This window comes from Coenobita brevimanus, chromosome 92 (assembly GCF_032717465.1).
Source record: "Coenobita brevimanus isolate Jiangsu-jjx chromosome 92, ASM3271746v2, whole genome shotgun sequence".
Taxonomy (NCBI): domain Eukaryota; kingdom Metazoa; phylum Arthropoda; class Malacostraca; order Decapoda; family Coenobitidae; genus Coenobita; species Coenobita brevimanus.
This window is the reverse complement of record NC_137045.1, coordinates 8,382,958-8,401,353: the sequence shown is the minus strand read 5'-3', so window position 1 is coordinate 8,401,353 and position 18,396 is coordinate 8,382,958. Positions and strand designations below refer to the sequence as shown.

The window sequence follows — 18,396 nt, the reverse complement described above, 5'->3', positions numbered from 1 at the left end:
TCGTTTCTCGGGTGACCACCACCAGCAGGGCTGGGTCATTTGCACAGGGCCCTCCCGGTCGTCATCAAGCAACTGTGACACCTCCAGTGTTGCGGAGCCCTAAATCTGCTCGTCAGTGCAGTAAAATTTTCTTTTGCAATATTAAGGGACTTCACTCCAACATCAACTCTGTTCAAAATTTCCTCCAGTTTGAATCCCCTGATCTGCTATTTCTGAGAGAGACACAAGTAAGCTCCACCTCTGATTTAGCTAGATTTAATTTTCCTGGTTATATCTTGATTCAAAATTTCAGACCCAAAGGAGGCATATGCTGCCTTGCTAAATCAGAAATTGCCCTGGAGGAGATTACTAAATTTAATTGTCCTTTTTTTGACTATTCCATAAGCAAATTAAATTCTTTTGGTAAAATCAAGTACTTCTGTCGTGTTTATCGTTCCCCTAATGCCCCTTCAGAGCCAAGTTTATTTGACTCTCTGTCTTCACAACTATGTGTCCTCAGCATTAATACTGCATCAGAAATTACTATTCTGGGTGATTTTAATGTCCATAATGTTGAATGGCTCAATTATTCACCCAGAACTGATGACTCTGGTCTTGAATGTGAGCTATTTGCAGACTCATTTAATCTCACCCAGTTAGTCAGTCAACCCACCAGTGTACCAGACAACCCCAATCAAAATCCCTACCTATTGGACTTGTTTCTAACAACCAATTCAGAGAATTATAATGTCGAAGTGAAGTCCCGCCTCGGATCCTCGGATCATTGTCTGATTCAAGCCACAAGTTTCACACCTACCACACCCTCCTGCTCTGAACCTGTCGTGATGACTAAATGGCGCTACGATAGGGCAGACTGGGAGAGACTTCAAAATTTTCTCCTGGATGTTCCTTGGACCTCTTTTTTTTCTCCCATGATGCAAATTCCACATTGGGCCACATACAGGATTTCATTAAAGTTGGCATGGAAACATTCATTCCCCATCATAGTTACAGAAAAAGGTGTAATTCTCCTAAATGGTTTGACCACAATTGTGCTAAAGTAACAGAACATAAAACAATAGCGTATAACACTTATGCAAGGACCAAAACCAAAGAAGCCTTTAACAATTATAAAAATATCAGAAACCATGCCAAAACTATTATCAATCTTTCTAAATAAAACTTTCTACATAGACAAGCTAACAAACTACTAAACAATCCAAATGATAAAATATTCTGGTCAACCCTTATTCATTCAAAGCTAACTTCACTACCACCTCTTCCATTCCACCGTTACAGTCCCTCAATGGAAATCTAGTATGTGACCCACGCGGAAAAGCCTACCTTCTTGTTGACATTTTTTCAACAAACTCAACCCTAAATTCAGAAAATCATACTATTCCTGTACTTGATATTGATTCCCCTCAAATACCTCCTTTCATGATTCACACCAGACACGTACAAGCTGTATTACAGAATCTATCAGCAGACAAAACCACTGGTCCAGATGAAATTCCTTCAATAGTACTTAAAAACTGCTCCTCAGTGTTGGGTCCTGTATTAGCAAAATTTTTCCGCTTATGCATCCGTACCTCAATTTTTCCGGTCCCTTGGAAAGAAGCAAATATCCATCCTGTTCCTAAAAAGGGGGCAACTTCTGATCCATCAAACTATAGACCAATTGCAATAATTTCCATTCTCGGTAAAGTTTTTGAGACACCAATTAACAAACACATAGTCAAGAATTTAGAAATCAATAAATTGATCAATGATCGGCAGTATGGATTTAGACAGGAACGTTCAACTGTAGATATTCTTTGCCTTCTTACCCATCAGATTAACAAAACAATAGACCAACATGGTGAAACACACACAGTAGAATTTGATATTTCAAAAGTATTTGACAGAGTATGGGACCAGGCCTTATTGTCTAAGATGTCACACTATGGACTTGCATCTCTGATTCCTCTAATTTCTTCTTACCTTCACAGTAGAAAAATATGGGTCATGGTAGATGAAATTTATTCTCAGTTTCATTCCATAAATGCTGGCGTACCTCAGGGATCAGTTTTGGCGCCAACCCTCTTTCTCATACATATAAATGACCTCCTATCTGTCACGCACAACCCAATACACTATTATGCTGATGACTCGACCGTTCATAGTTCTTTCACATTTAGTACCTCCTTTACACAATTTGATACTATAAATCCCAAACAAACACAGCAATTTCTCTGAACCAGGACCTTTTTAAAATTAATCAATGGGGACAAAAAAATCTGGTCTCACTTAATGCTCAGAAAACTAAATACATTAATTTCTCCAATAGAAAGAATCCCTCAGACTCTCACATAATTTTAAATGATGTCAGTATTCCCATATCCACTACAAGTGATATCCTAGATGTTACTCTACAGCCCAACCTAAGCTGGACAGCTTATGTTAAATCGCTTGCTAAAAATGCTTCCAAAAAAATGGGACTTATGTACAGAGTTCATGAGTTCTTCACTGACGAGCAGATGGCCACAATATACAAAAGTCATGTGCGTTCTCAGATCGAATACTGTTCACCACTGTGGAGTGGATATGGAGTGGATATGGAGCAGTTGCATTGAGGCAGTTGGACAAAATTCAAAATAAAGCCGTTAGAATAATCAATAATCCTGCCATAATGCAGGACCTTCCTCCGTTATCAGCACGTAGAGACATTGCTTCTTTAGCACTATTTTATTGATATTTTTACCGTAAGTGCTCTAACGAACTGGCTTCAATTGAGCCTCCCCTTCACATTTTCTCCTGAAATACTCGGGCAGCTGGGAGCACCCATGAACTCACACTCTCTCCCCCACAATGCAGAACCTCTGCTTATCAAAATTCATTTATCTCCAGAACTACTACTCTCTGGAATTCACTTCCTGGGAGTTGCTTCCCACATACATTTAATCCTCTCAATTTTAAATCCAATTGTTATAAGTATTTTATGAATGGAGGATGCCTTTAGGCACATGGACTTATTTTTTTTCCTTTGTTTTTCCCTCCTCCATTCATTAAAAAAAAAAAAAAAACTTTACTGGACCAATTACTGTATATGGAATTTGTGATATTTTGGAAAACATCCTTGGCATGTACTGGGGACTGCCTTTGAACACCTGTAGTCTATCATGGTTTCAACATAACTGTCGTACTGATGCCAGATAAGCCTAGTTTTCAGTAAAATCCTGCACTTTGTAAGGCAGATGTCTGACAGTGAAATAACTGCTTATTCTGATTCTGTTTTTCATAAGAATTATGTGTCAAATTGTAAGTTCTCTACAGCAAAATACTCTGCAGTACTGCAAACCTTCCATTTTCAGCTGCTTGATTATATGACTGAGGTGCCATGCTGGTACATAATAAGTATGGTACTGTATAGAACTGGGAAAAAACTACAGTAAAAAAGGTGAGAGGGCTGTTCATAATGAAAGCACAAACATGTAGAACTTACGACAAAGCTGTGGCAAAGTAATCCCTACATTCTGGTGACATACCGGTACTATATATTTTTACCATATAGTTCATTCTTGCTACCTCCAAATAATTTTATTTAGCTTATGAAAGACCTCTTGTTGTGTATGAGTAAATGAAGACTACATCTTACTTCTCCAGTTTGAAAGGTCTGACAAGTGCTGAATAAAATTGTATAAAAATGTCGCCGTAATTAACCGTCTCGCACATCATAAGTTTTCAATAAGTTTTGATTCCACACACAGAACCAAAACCTCGCTCAGGCTGGCTTCGCTCGCACGGCAAGGGAAAAATTTCTATGGCCCAATTTACCCTAGGAAAGTGCTTATCATTCATTCATTGCCAGACGCCATGTATCCCAAACGGGGTGGCCAAGGGCTTAGAGTTAATTGTTTTACAGGGAGGGGCACTAATCCTGCACCAACCCCACCTGACACGTAGGGAGAACGCCAACAGCATCTGGTGTTCCCAGGCGGTCACCCATCCAAGTACTAACCAGACCCAACGTTGCTTAACTTCGCTGATCGGACGGGAAGCGGTGTACTCAACGTGGTATGGCCGTTGGCTATATTGTTATAAATCACTTCCCATCATCTTCACTGATGTTTATACTATCCGATAAGAAAAAAAAAAAAGAACATAAAACAGATGAATAAATGTACAGAAATGAAGCCTGAATAAACCTATGGTAATTTACATGAAAATTAGCTCCTCATAACTTCCCAACATCACTGTGAAAAATTTTTCCTGTGACGCGCAGTTGCAAAGAACATGTCTATATGTAGAATTTCACAATCTTTCATCTGTGAAAATTTCAAGATGATATATCCAATAGTTTTTGGATAAACCGAAAAAAAACTACAAAAATCACCTAAAAAGTCTGATTTTATTGTTTCATATGTTGTTAGTGACACTGTAACAAACATAAATGTAAATTCCTTCCAGTTTTGTAGGCCAAAGGTTAAGGAAGCCCATGATATAATTCACAGTGTTATAACCCTTATTGTTATGGAGAAAATAACGGCCATACCACGTTGAGTACACCGCTTCCCGTCCGATCAGCGAAGTTAAGCAACGTTGAGTCTGGTTAGTACTTGGATGGGTGACCGCCTGGGAATACCAGATGCTGTTGGCATCCCTACGTGTCAAGTGGGGTTGGTGGAGGATTAGTGCCCCTCCCTGTAAAACAATTAACTCTAAGCCGTTGGCCATCCCGTTTGGGATACATGGTGTCTGGCAATGAATGAACGAATGAATGAATTTTGAAAAGTTACAACGGGTTGCACGCGATGACAGCAACTTCGCTCTGGCCTTTAGGCTGAGTATGTTCGTCTCGTAACTTTTCCCCACTTATTTTCACACGTGGGTTACTTTGCTTTACAAAAGTATGCATAAGAAATCATCAGCTTGATCAAGCTTTCTTCAGAATTTGATGCGAGCTATACTTTACAAGTATAATGACTGAGAATAGCAATGAAATCCACCATGTTTTCCGTATGAGAAATATATAGTAAACACACATTTTATACCTGACAATTCAATACTATAAAAACTAGACAAATAAGTTGGTTACTCACGTCCTCTAGCAGTGTTGTAGTGTTTCTTGAGAGGAGATGGAGTTGCAGAGAGGAGGACAGGTACAATCACAGCCTGTGCGTGTGTGTGTATGTGTGTTCTTACCTAATTGTATCTTTACAGGAATGAGTCAAGCTCATACTGTCCTGTGTCTTAAACCATATTTATCGTACATATCCTTAAATCTGTGAATTGTTTTGGCACACACTATTTCATTCGGTAGTGCATTCCACTGATCAATTGATCTGTTTGGGAAACTGAATTTCCTCACATCTTTATCACCTCTCTTCTTATGCAGTTTTTTGCAGTGTCCTCTTGCTGATGCTTCCCCATATGTTAAGTAATCATTTATGTCTATTTTCTCCTTCCCTGATATGCATTTATATAGCACAATCATGTCACCTCTTTTCCTTCTCTCCTGTAGTGTTGGTAGATTCAGTTTATTTAGTCTTTCTTCGTAGCTTAGATCCCTTAAGCTTGGTATCCATCTTGTAGTGGCCCTTTGAACTTTTTCAATCTTATCTATGTGTTTTTTGAGATGAGGACTCCAGACTACTGATGCATACTCCAGGATTGGTCTGATGAATGATGTTATTATCCTTCTTAGCATGTCTTCATTTATGTATGTGAATGCTATTCTCATATTTGCAAGCAGTGTATACATGTTCCGTACCTTCTCACTGATGTGGTCAGCCGGAGATAGTCTGTTATTGATAATCACACCTAGGTCCTTCTCTCTTTCTGATGTGTGTAGGGTTTTATTTCCTAACGTATAATCCCAATCAGGTCTTTTTCCACTTTTACCAAACTTGATTACATGACACTTGTCCACATTGAATTCCATTTGCCATGTATTACTCCATTCATGAAGTTTATTTAATTCTTCTTGTAGCTCTTTACACGAGTCTGTGTTAGTAATTCTCCTTTGTATTTTTGAATCATCTGCAAACATAATTAGATAGCTTTCATTTCCAGTGTTACTGTCTATATCATTTATATACACTAAAAACATGATTGGTGCCAGCACTGAGCCCTGTGGTACTCCACTAGTCACTTCTTTCCATGATGAGTAGTTTCCCCTTAGTACTGTTCTCATTTCTCTTTTTATGAGAAAATCTTGCATCCAACAAAACAGTTTGCCTCGAATTCCTCCTTGATGGTGTGTGTGTGTGTGTGTGTGTGTGTGTGTGTGTATTTGTAGTGTGTGTGTGTGTGTGTGTATTTGTGGTGTGTGTGTGTGTGTGTGTGTGTGTGTGTGTGTGTGTGTGTGTGTGTGTGTGTGTGTGTGTGTGTGTGTGTGTGTAGTGATGGTAGTGGTGTCAGTTGTCAGAGGAGTGATGGCAGTGGTGTCAGTTGTCAGAGGAGTGATGGCTGTGGTGTCAGTTGTCATAGAAGCAATGGCAGTGATGTCAATTGTCATAGGACTGATGGCAGTGATGTCAGTTGTCATAGGACTGATGGCAGTGATGTCAGTTGTCATAAGACTGATGCCAGTGGTGTCAGTTGTCATAGTAGTGATGGTAGTGATGTCATTTGTCATAGGGGTGATGGCTGTGGTGTCAATTGTCAAAGAAGTGATGGCAGTTGTGTCAGCTGTCACAAGTGATGGCAGTGGCATCAGTAGTTGTCATAGGAGTGATGACAGTGGTGTCATTTGTCATAGGTGTGATGGCACTGGTGTCATTTGTCACAGTAGTGATGGGAGTGGTGTCAGTTGTTATAGGAGTGATGGCAGCGGTGTCAGCTGTCATAGGAGTGATGGCAGTTGTGTCAGTTGTCATAGGAGTGATGGCAGTGGTGTCAGTTGTTATGTATTCTTTCTCTGATAAGCCTACGCGAGACATTGTCGGTTTAGTGTCAAATAGGAGAGGAACGGTAAAAATCGGTTAGGAATTTTCAAATCTGGCTTTCTCTGAAAATATATAAGAAACACTTATACACTTTCTTCACAAGCACACTGCACTATATATAACACAGTATCACTATACACTCGTAAGGTATGGACGGTGCGGTAGTTGGAAATGCTGGTTTAAATGCCCAGTCACGCGCTCATACACCCTTTGACCTTGACTGTCAGGAGAATACTGAGCTAAATATAGGCTGCTTGCCCCTCTGATAAGCTCCCACCTGTTGCCATATATTTCTCTTAGATGTGGCTACCCTCAGCTTTGACTCAACCAAATTTGATGCAAATCCATCCACAGGACCATTTATAGGGAAGTTGCGTCATGTTGTGTCATCGGTTACTCTTCAGATTGCAAGGCTTATGACTCACATTGCGTCATCTTGCGCGAGGGGGTTAAGAGTTATTACAACAAAAAAAAAGAAAAAGGAGCTGATACTTGAATTGAGAACAAGCAGATCTTTAACATTCATGGACTGCATAACCTAAGGAAAATGTTTGGTTACGAAAGTTACAAGGGAAAAAAAAAAAGCGAGATGTGACTTAAATATTTACAATAGCTGCGGTATACTGTTAAAGGAGATAGTATGGTATAAGGACTGCAAGATATATTTGGCATTTATGTATCTAGAAAATGCAAAAGACAAACTGTTACTGCTTAACCTGTGCTATCTGACAGAGCAGATCCACTGACCACCGGTCAGCAACTGCTTCTGTAGAACCATTTTTCAGGTACAGTACAGTACATACACTGTGTAAGGATCTTGCACTCCCATGTGGTAAACAACACCTCACCAGGGTCAGACCGAAATTCTTTCTACAGCAAGATGCAGGGAAATATGGGGAGGTTTGGCTTCTTGGTGGACGCTATAGCTGCCCCACTACAAGTAGACTCCCTATTGGTGCTAATGTGAAAAATGCAATGGATGAAAATGGAAGAATTATTATGAATGGAACAGATACACTGGGAAGATGAGAGAATGGGGTTTAACCCAAGGCATCCCAACGACGTATGGATACGTCACCACGTTTTGTCACGGTGACACCCAACGACATATCCATACGTTTTGCAATTGCGAGGTCCATCATTTACACATTTTTCAAGTTTCACAGGTGATTTTTGGTAGGTATATGTGGGAGACCTTCTTCTACCCAACGCCAGGTGGGGATAATGCCTGGCCCCACATGACCCCCCCCTCCCCCCCACACGCCATTTTCTCGGCAACTCACCTGTTAGCGGTGACCTGGCCAGTAAAGACATGTCGCACCACTGTCTCTCCAATGACGAAATTCAAGGCAAAAGTGATTCCTGAGGTGGAGGACAAAGGAAAAAATAAGCCAGAGGAAGAAGCAAGCAGAAGTGATGAGGCAGTAACGTCGTAAAAGAAGGTGCCATATGTTGATGTTTTTGGTGAGTGAACAACGCTTATATCGCCTATATTATTGTCTGAAAACCAATATATTCTTGTACTACATATAAATTCTTACCAAATAAATAAATGTCTAACCAGTTATGAATGGTTTTAAATAGCTACCCCTCTCATAGAAAACATTTTCTCTCGAGCCTGGCCAGAGAGAACATGGTACCAGTAACAAGGTAAAGGTACTCTTACTTCTACCGTATTTCTAAACTCAACTGAACACTTTCTCTCTGAATTTTTGATGTTTCTCATAAAAAGTGGAGGTTTTAGCCAAAAAATAAAAAATAAAAAAAATAAATAAATAAATAAATAAAAAAGTTTTATAAAATCTGCCGGGATTGGGGGGGGCGGTCATTGGTGAAAAATCTGCCCAGATGCGGAGGGTTAAAGTTTATGAATGAGAATAACAGAGACAGAATGCAGTGACTGAGAATATGTGAAAAGCAGACATAATGAGTGCTGTGATGTGGCTGAAGAATGGAAAAGTTGCAGATTTTGTTAAGATATAAAAAAAAAATTACAGTGTACAGTATACGAAAAAGCACAAGGAACTGTTTATGGAAAATGAGTCTTGAAAGCCTGTATGAGTAGAGTTGTTTCCATGGAGTGAAAGAAGGCTGAAACTATATACTGTATGTACAACGTATAAAATGTGAAGCTTCAGAATGTGGCGAATGTTTTTGGAGTATCAGATAGACCCAGGATTCCGGAAGCTTGAATGGTGAGTGAATGGAAGCTTGGCCCATTGGATTGGGCAAATTTGGGCTGTCTGGACGTTGCTACTCCTCACTGCCCTAGGGTGGGAAAGAAGGTCCAGATGATAATGGTGGTGATGAATGTGATGATGATGAATGTGAGTGCAAAAATTATCTGTACAATAAGTCTGCTACGTGGTGTATAATTATATCAGGAATATTATGGGAGAGAGCAAAAGAGATATCAAAATACCTGACGAGTGATGAACAGGGAGTTTTCGTGAGTGACAGATGTGTGGATAACTACCAGTAGCTATCTGCAATAATGCAGTCTGTGTTTGTGAGGAAAGCATGTCAGAAGGATAGTAAGATATTTACTGTACGGTACTGGTATGCTGTTCATGGTTCTAGAAAAAGCATATGACATGACAAAAAAGGAAGGATTATGGAAAAAAAAAAAAATGTGCTCAGATGATATGGCCATATAGTTAATATATATCTAAAAGCAACCTATTACACTGAAAAGGGTGAACCTTACGTGAGCTTGAAAACTGAGAAGGAATGAGAGACTTAAGGAAAGTTAGATATGGTACAGGAAAGAATGAGATGGTAAACACAAGGGTAGCTATGTTAGCTCAGTTCAAGAAACAACTGAGTGACAAAGGACAGACATGGGTGGATGAAATATGTATGGAGAGGTGCAGTACATGAAATGGGTTGTACATCTTTATTTTACTCAGAAGTTTATGAAATTGCTTTGTCACATGGATATTTGTAAAGCACAACTATTAAAAAATAAATAAATGGTGTGGATTTTTTTGTATGCAACAAATACTTGTGTTTTTCTTTACCCATATCCTATTTCTCTGAGATAAACAGTTCACATGATGATGGCCACATTCATACCAAGATAGCAATGAATGGTATGAAAGGAATACTAGTATCAGTATCAATACCGCTGAATGCGGTGAAGAGTTATTATGATGGTAGCAAAGCATTTTTAAGATCAGATGCATGTCTGGTTTCAGTATCAGAGCTGGATTTAAAAAAGGAGTATTTCTCTAAGGTTGTTCTACATGCAGCTATGCACGGAGGCAATGATGAGATGTCAAAACAAGATACGAGATAGGAATGAATCTGGTGAGGAATGGAATAGCAATTTCTCAGTTTTATCATTTGACATATCAAGCCAATGCAGATGATGCTGTGCTCTTTACTAATCATGATTGAGATTTCTGAAAAATGGTTCAAGTCTGGTGAATGTATATGACCAGTAAGGTCTGAAAGTATACAAAGCACAGACAAACTTAAGTACCGGTAAGAAACACAAGAATCATTTTAAAATGGGAAAAACCTAGGTTTCATGGCAAACAGCAAAATACCCTGAAACTACTTTATCATTTCAAATTTATACTGTATGTAAAGGCATGCACAGGAATATAAATTATACTGTAATTTAGATATCTATAAAAAGTTAAGGAGCCACTCAATGTTCATAATATATCATACTATATCATTTACAAAGGCTCCAATATGCTTGCATACATCGGCCTTGGTCACCTAATGGCGACTCTCCATGCTGCTCGATTTCTGGTGGCCTTCATTTTCAGTTCCTTTATCCCTGAGGTCACACTCTATGACCTTGTCTAAGGTTTTTTGTTTGCCTCTCACAAACCTACCTCCAACATTCACACCTCTCTCCCTGCACACTCAACTTTCATGCTCCATCCTTTTAACATGCTCAAACCATTTCAATCTACCCCTCCTCATCACAACACCAATACATTCAAGTTCCAACCTTCCTCTCAACTCTTCAATCCCAATCCTAGCCATCCCAGGCCTCACATTCAAGAGCACATTACACATCCATCTAATCAATGTCATTTTTGTATATTTCAGCCTACGAATAAACAATTCATTACTGTCCAGGGCTCACTACCATACATCATTACACTTCCAACACATGGTACATACATAGATTCCTTAGCATGGAAGGAGAACCCTCCCAATGTTAGAAGATACAGTTCCCTGAACTTCCTCAAACCACTCCATACCGTAGCCACAGAGCTACCTCCTGCTCCATCTCCAGCACATATGTCCCCCATATAACAAAACTCCTCTACACTCAAGAGACTCTCCAGCAAGATCAGTCTTTTCACACCTGACAATCTCTACATGCTCTCCCCAACACACTGCACATGCAAAATCAGTATTATTTTGCAGCCTGTCTCCACAACCACTACATTGCTTAAGCACCCACTTTCACAAACAGTGCACAAGATGGACTTATTACCCACACCCCTGTTGCAAACTGAACATGGAAACACTCCCTCTGTTTCTACAGTACCACCATCAGTCCTAGATATTATAACTTTTGTTTTGTCCATATTTACTTTCAATCCCTTGTGTTTCAATCCATCTCTCCAGTTTATAAATCTTTCCTCTCCTATGGGAGTCCATTTCTGATGTCAATTGAGAGAGCTTCATGCACCATGGCAAACAGTAAGGAGCTCAAGACTGACCCCTGATGCACGTCAACATTCAAGGAAAATTCGTCACTCAAATCTCCATTCACTCTCACCTAGGTGTAAGAACCCACATACCCGGTACAGAGCCATAACCACTCTAACTGGCCACTCCTTGATACCAAGCTTTCTCACTGCCCACTTCATCACGTTATTCTTTTTTTCCAATACCTTTAGCAAGTTTCTGTCTGACCATCACTTCAAGCATTTTCATATAGCCAGTACAAGAAAAGCTAACTCAGATTTCCACAGTTTCAGTATGCTTAAACTTTCTTAAACCCCCAGCTTCTCATTTCATAATTTCATTAACTCTTATCTCTTCTAACTGTCAATCAGGCCCACTTCTGAAGCAACGATTATGCTATTAACAGGTTTAACAAGATTTTGTAATGTGTATCCTAATCATATATATATATATATACAGGTATATATATATCTATCAATCAATCAATTGCCAGATGCCATAATCCAGTAAGGGGTGGCCATTGACTTTGAGTTATTTGTTTTACGGGGAGGGGCACTAACCCTCCACCAACCCACTTGTTGACACGTAGGGAGCACGTATGGTTTGGTTATGTGGTTACCACCCAGTGTTGTAAATGGTTTCTTGGCTCACAGGAAATGATTTGGTTTGTCACTCAATGTAAAGCCACCTGTAAAAGAAAGAAAAGCAATAAGAAGAGACAGGAAAGATGGGAGAAATAGGAAGAGAAGAGGGCAGCCACAGAAAAAATAAGCATATAAATAAAGGCTGAGGAAGAAGTAGGCAGCACTACATCAAGTGAGTGGATGATGGTCGCCACCACCTACCACTATATATATATATATATATATATATATATATATATATATATATATATATATGAGTTACAGTACAAATATTTAGGTTAGGTTTGGATAAGCAGGCACTGACAAGGGTAATTTTGTTCAATATTGGCATCCATCTGTCTTTGCACACCACAGAATTGCATCCACCTGTCTTTGGCACTAATAGGGATTGCAAACACTGCTCTTTAAAATGCTTTTCACCACTTTTAAAGAAAAATTTGAAACTTGGAAAGACAATTAGAAAATCCAATGGAAACCTCAGGTAAAAAAAAAAAAAAAAAAGAGAGAGAGAGAGAGAGAGAGAGAGAAATTGCAAAATAAGGTGGTCCTGTCTCCTTAACCCGTGGACCATGCAATTACCCTTTTTATCCCACCCCATAGTGTGGAGAGAGAGAAAAAAAAAAAAAAAAAAAAATCTATCTATCTATCTATTGCCAGACGCCTCAATCCCGTTTGGGGTGGCCACAAACAAATCGCCTCCAAGTTGCCCTGTCCCCCGCCATTTCACTGCCCTGCTCCCAACTCACACCCCCCTCTCTCATATACCTTTCCACCCCATCCCTCCATCTCATCCTCGGCCTCCCCCTCCCTCTTCCCCCCTCCACCTCACTCACATACACTCTCTTCATCAGTCTTTCACCCTCCATCCTCTCCACATGGCCAAACCACCTCAGTGTGTTCCTCATAACGCTTCCTATCACATCCACATCCACACCACAATGCTCCTTTATAAAAAAAAAAAAAATTGTTTTTGTTTATTATAAGCCTGAAGATAAACACCTAGAGCATCATCTAGTGAAAAAAAAAACTCCATTTTTGCGCTGCACCATGCGTAAGTTTGCATAGGGATGAAGTGGTGAAGAAAAAAAAAAAAAGTTTGTTTATTATAAACTTGAAGATAAACATCAAGGGCATCATCTGGTGAAGAAAAAAAAAAAAAATCTCTCTCTCTCTCTCCGTCTTTGTGCAGCACCATGAGTAAGTTTATGTAAGGATGGAGTAGTGAGCAGTGATGTATGGTCATTAGAAGGCTGGCACGGCCTGAACTGTGGTTCACAATGCATCACTTCCCAGCCTAAGCTGTGGCTCGCAATGCGGCGCTTCCCAGCCTGAGCTGTGGCTCCCAATCCACGAGTTAAGAATTACAGTACTATTATTAGGAACAACACTGCCCCCATGGGTCTGCTTAAGTTAGAATAGGTTTGGTTATGAACTAAGGAGCAGTGCAGAACCTAAGTAAACATACGCTTTACTTTTAAAAGCAGAAGCACCTTACCAAAGCAGTTCTTCTTCCTAATAGTCTGTTATATTTTTCTGATTATTTCTAGAGTAGTAAATAAACATTTCTTGGTAAATCTGTTTCCCCATCGTTTTTGGCTGTTCCTGTGACAACTCGCTGGATTTGTCAGCATGATGGTGGAAGGGGCTGTCCTAAACTAAGTGTTTAACTAAACCCAACCTAACCTAGCTTAACTGTATCTAATAATTTAATCTAACCAAAGCTCCATTTGGGACACTGGGAAATAAAATCCACCTTTGAGAACCTTATGTTGAGCGAGTTTCTTGCATTGGGCCTGAAACAATCGTAGGTATGGCTTAAGGAATGTGATGATAAAAACAAAGGGGGATATTTTTCAGCAAGAAAAATTATTTACCACCCTGAAAAGTCAGAAAAATGCAGAAAACAAACTGGAAGAACAAGAACCAAATGGGCGAGGTCTTTCTGCTGCTTCACGTAAAGCGTACATTTACTGTACCACAAATAATTAAAAAATACATTCTGGCAAACTAACCAAACCAGTCCTAACCTAAACTATCCTAAGTTCTTGGATTAGTGCTGTATTGAATTAGCAATGCATAGTCTGGGATGTGGTTGAAAAGATTAGGAGAAATACATTGAGGTGGTTTGGACATGTGGAGAGGATGGAGAATGAAAGACTGACTAAGAGGGTGTATGTAGGTGAGGTGGAGGGAGGGAGAGGGAGGGGTAGACCGAGGATGAGGTGGAGGGATGGAGTTGAGAGGTATATGAGGGAGGGGGGGGTGAGTTGGGGGGAGGGGAGTCAAATGGTGGGTGACAGAGTGACTTGGAGGCGTTTTGTCTGCGGCCACCCTTTGCGGGATTAGGGCGTCGGGCTATAGATAGATAGATAGATAGTCTGGGACGATGATATACAGTAGGTCCAGGCACTTACTGATATTCCGACCTCTGTGGTATCTAATCCACTTCAAAATTTGCATACTTAAAGAAGTTAAAAGAAAAGTACATACGTAACGACCTTCATGCTATAGCGATTACAAGGAACACCCAATTAACTCAGCTCAACTCACATTGCGTTGAACGAGGCGAGACCAATGTTTATCATCTGAGGAGACTGGCTTTTCTTCAGTTCTCATTGATGTAACAGTGTCATTAAACAGTATGTGGACAGAATCACAGTGTAATGTACAACACTTATATTGAATTGACATTTACTGGTCTAATGAAGTTTCCGATTGACGTTTATATGATTCCTATTGTCATCACTATTCTCCTAGCTACGGTCCTCAGCTGCCGACTGGAACAATAACAAACATGGCCGCTGCCACAAAGTTTAGCTGCCAGATGAAAAAAGAGTGCGCTTTACTGTTGCTGGGCCCTGCTCAGATTCAGCGGACGAATTAAGGAAAATGGCAAACAAATCATGGTACAATTACAACAATTCCTGCAGACTTTTGCCAATTTACAAAGTGTTTTCAATGTCTCTGCCTAAAAACAAGAATACAGTTCTCCTTTGTTAAGTTTAAAAGAAAATAGGGTGACCTATCGAAAGTTTTGTGTGTGTGTGTGTGTGGGTGTGTGTCCGACTCTGGGCATAGGCTTCACAGCCTGGTTTCAAGGTCCAGTAGTTCTCCTACTTACCGCACACCTTATGTCACCACTTCGGCCATTTGAAGACGGCATCAACACTCGTCGAGCTGGTGTTGGACTGATATTGTTGGAGCCTAGAGATTCATCCAATATTGGCTTTCGTCCCTTCAAGTTTGCTGCCCCAAGACATTATAACAGTCTTCCACTTGATATTAGGCTGATCGAGGGCACAAAGTGTTTTAAAAACAAGTTAAAGACATTCTTGTTCTCAGAATGTTACGACCTGGAGGATTCAACAATCAGAGAAGGATACGCACTGTGATTTTTGTATTGGGTTTGATCTAAATCATACGTGAAGGTCCTGCAGAGCGCCTTTGGCGGAGTGGGACCAGATAAATAACGACAACTTCAACTAACACCCACCGTCCACAATGAATACTGTACATGCTGGGGCTGTCTCAGCAGGATTTGAACCCCGTTCCGTTAGGACAGCAGGCCACCACCGCCTCCCCCGAGTAGCTGTGAATGGAGAAGAGCTAAGAAATAATGACGCTTTTAGTTGGTTTGACTGGGTCACTCGACCGGAGAAATCGACGGGACATTCATAGCACGACAAATGTGAGGCTGCAGATCATCATTTTTGACCCCTGAGCCCCAGTAACAGCGGAGTTACTGATCATGACGAAGGGCAGCCTGCTTCAGAGCAAGGAGTCCCATAATAAGCTCACGGTAATGCTTTTCTCCGTTGGAATCTTGGAACGTACTGTATTGTACAACGCCTTGACACTGAAGAACTGATAGACGTGAACTGGAATAACGTATGTCTGATTTTTGAAAAAACCTGAAAAGGCATTCGCAGAACTGTCTCATGGTCACGTAGCTTAGGCTACTGTGTTACCAGGGCAAAGAAGAAATGGAGTAATATGGCGAAGAGTTTTTCACATATGTTGTGAAAAGTCGGACCTGAGACAAGCGTGTGTTAATGAATTCGGTTTTAAATAAATCACCACCACGCCCGACCTTCAAATCTAATATCCCCCTTTAGTCTATCCTCTGCCGTGCCCTCGCTACTTCTTACTACACCTTCAGATCATATCTGCTATATGGAACCAGTCAGTAATAACGTCCAATATATATATATATATATATATATATATATATATATATATATATATATATAAGCCTCGTTGTATGTTTGTCCTTCAGTCGCGCCCAACCTAGGGCCAGACTCCAGAGACCCCCAGACTCTCATATATTCTGACTCAGGGTACCCAATATGATGGTTTTAGGGGGTTCAAAATTCAGATCTGAGCCATTTGAGGTCACCGGTAGAGTGTTCGCCTTTTTTGACCAGGGCAACGCCGGGTATCCATTCAGCCCAATTTTTGGAATGGACTCACATGGCCTCCAGTTCGGACATAGGCTATGTGAGGTTGACTTCCGAGGTCATTTGCGGTCACTATAATCGTAACCTACAGTTAGGACATAGGTTATGAAGTTGATCTCCGAGGTCATTTGAGGTCATCAGTCGGAGGTTATTTGATCCAGAATATATACGGGTCTGAGGGTATCTGGCCCTTGGTTTGGGCGTGATTGAAAGTGTTATGCTGCCTACTCACAGATCAACTTCTTGCTCCCTGAATACGAGGAACTGATCTGGGGTTCTTTTCAAGACCGGGTCTAGCATGCAACCAGCGGAACTGGGCTAAAAAACACAGGCCAACCAATCTTACACGTGTTACCATACAAACATAAAGTACTGGGCACAATACAATGGGGCAGATTATACACACTAGGATGAACACAAGGACAAGAGTTGTGAATACAGACGACAGGGTAGCTGTAGGTGTCGCCCAGGTAAGGGAGGGGTCCCATCCGGTGTGCACTTTCTCAAGGGGCACGGGACCAGTGTCGTAGGCCAGATCATCCGGTGTGGGCTGCGGGGCGGCACAGAGGGAGGCCTTTCCCTGAAGGGGCCTCTAGTGAGTGTGTCGGCCCTCGGGACTGGGACCGAACAGAGCGAGTAGGTGTGCCTACCCTTGGTGGAGGACCGCTCGCTGGCTGGTCTGGGAAGGTCTCAGCTGAGAGTCCTGGGGGCATCCCTTGGTGACTGGGGGCTTCGGCCTCGCCCTTGTCGAGAGGCCATCAGGGGCTGCCTGCGCCATCTCTTCCTCCAAGAGTCCGGCAGCGATGGGTGACGTAAGGAGGCTGGCTGCAGTAAGCATATCCCCAGGGTCACTGTGGGGCCACCTCAGACCCTCTCCAGCAGCAACCCCGCTAGGGAGCTAGCTCTGCCCCTTGGGGTGAGGGGAGAGTGAGAAGGGCATCCCACTTGGCCTCTGGAGGAGTAAGGTGAGCAAGGGGCGTTGTCCTCGGTGGATGTCGCAGGGGTAGCAGACGAGAGAAGTACGGTGGATGTTCCCTTCCCGGAGGGCATGGTTGGCGCTGCCACAGTTCCATTAGACCCTGGGACAGCAGGTAAGAGGAGCACGGTGGGCTTTCTCTCCCTGGCAAGCACAGTGGGCATTGCCGCGGTCCTGTTCCCTGTGGGGGCCGCAGATGAGGGAAGTACAGTGGACGTTCCCTCCCTGCAAGGGACGGTGGGCGCCGCCGCAGTTCTGCCTCGCCCTGGGAAGGCAGTTGAGAGGAGCACAGTAGGCATTCTCTCCCCAGCGAACACAGGGGGCATCGCCGTGGTCCTGCTCCCTGTGGGGGCTGCAGATGAGGGAAGTACGGTGCACATTCCCTCCCCGACGAGCACGGTGGGCGTCATTGCAGTCCTACAGAGGGCATAGGCGAAAGGAGTAAGGTGGACATCCTTTCCCCGACAAGCACGGTGGGCATCGTCACGGTCCTACTTGGGACTGTGGTTACACGAGTCCCTCTTCGATCCTGGCGATTGCTGGTCTGGGTAGAGAGTAGTGCAGCAGGGTGGCGTACCTCCCGCGGCTCCGTTGAGGGAAAGAGGGGCGCATGGTGGTGGGGGGACGTAAGCCTATGCCCGTCTTGCTCGGGCCCTTTCCGCGCCGCCCTGTGGTCTCCCCTTGGTGTTGGTATTTCAGAAAGCACTGGGTAAGACCCACCTCTTTATGCTGTTACACTGTATGCACAAATG

At 41.9% G+C, this 18,396-nt stretch overlaps 1 protein-coding gene and 2 non-coding genes across 3 annotated transcripts in view; 1 reads left to right on the top strand and 2 right to left on the bottom strand.

Annotated features, from left to right (window-relative positions):
* Nucleotides 1–14,938, bottom strand: part of LOC145412069 (heparan sulfate 2-O-sulfotransferase 1-like) — an 87,803-nt gene extending 72,865 nt beyond the window's left edge. The window contains exon 1 of the mRNA XM_080281987.1: nucleotides 14,762–14,938. Within this exon, the coding sequence (XP_080138113.1) occupies nucleotides 14,762–14,796 (35 nt within the window). The 5' untranslated portion in view covers nucleotides 14,797–14,938. The remainder of the gene's footprint in view (nucleotides 1–14,761) is intronic.
* Nucleotides 3,931–4,049, bottom strand: LOC145412325 (5S ribosomal RNA). The gene has a single exon (XR_013899583.1). It is a non-coding gene; the product is annotated as a 5S ribosomal RNA (ribosomal RNA).
* Nucleotides 4,500–4,618, top strand: LOC145412312 (5S ribosomal RNA). The gene has a single exon (XR_013899571.1). It is a non-coding gene; the product is annotated as a 5S ribosomal RNA (ribosomal RNA).
* Nucleotides 14,939–18,396: the final 3,458 nt, after the last annotated feature.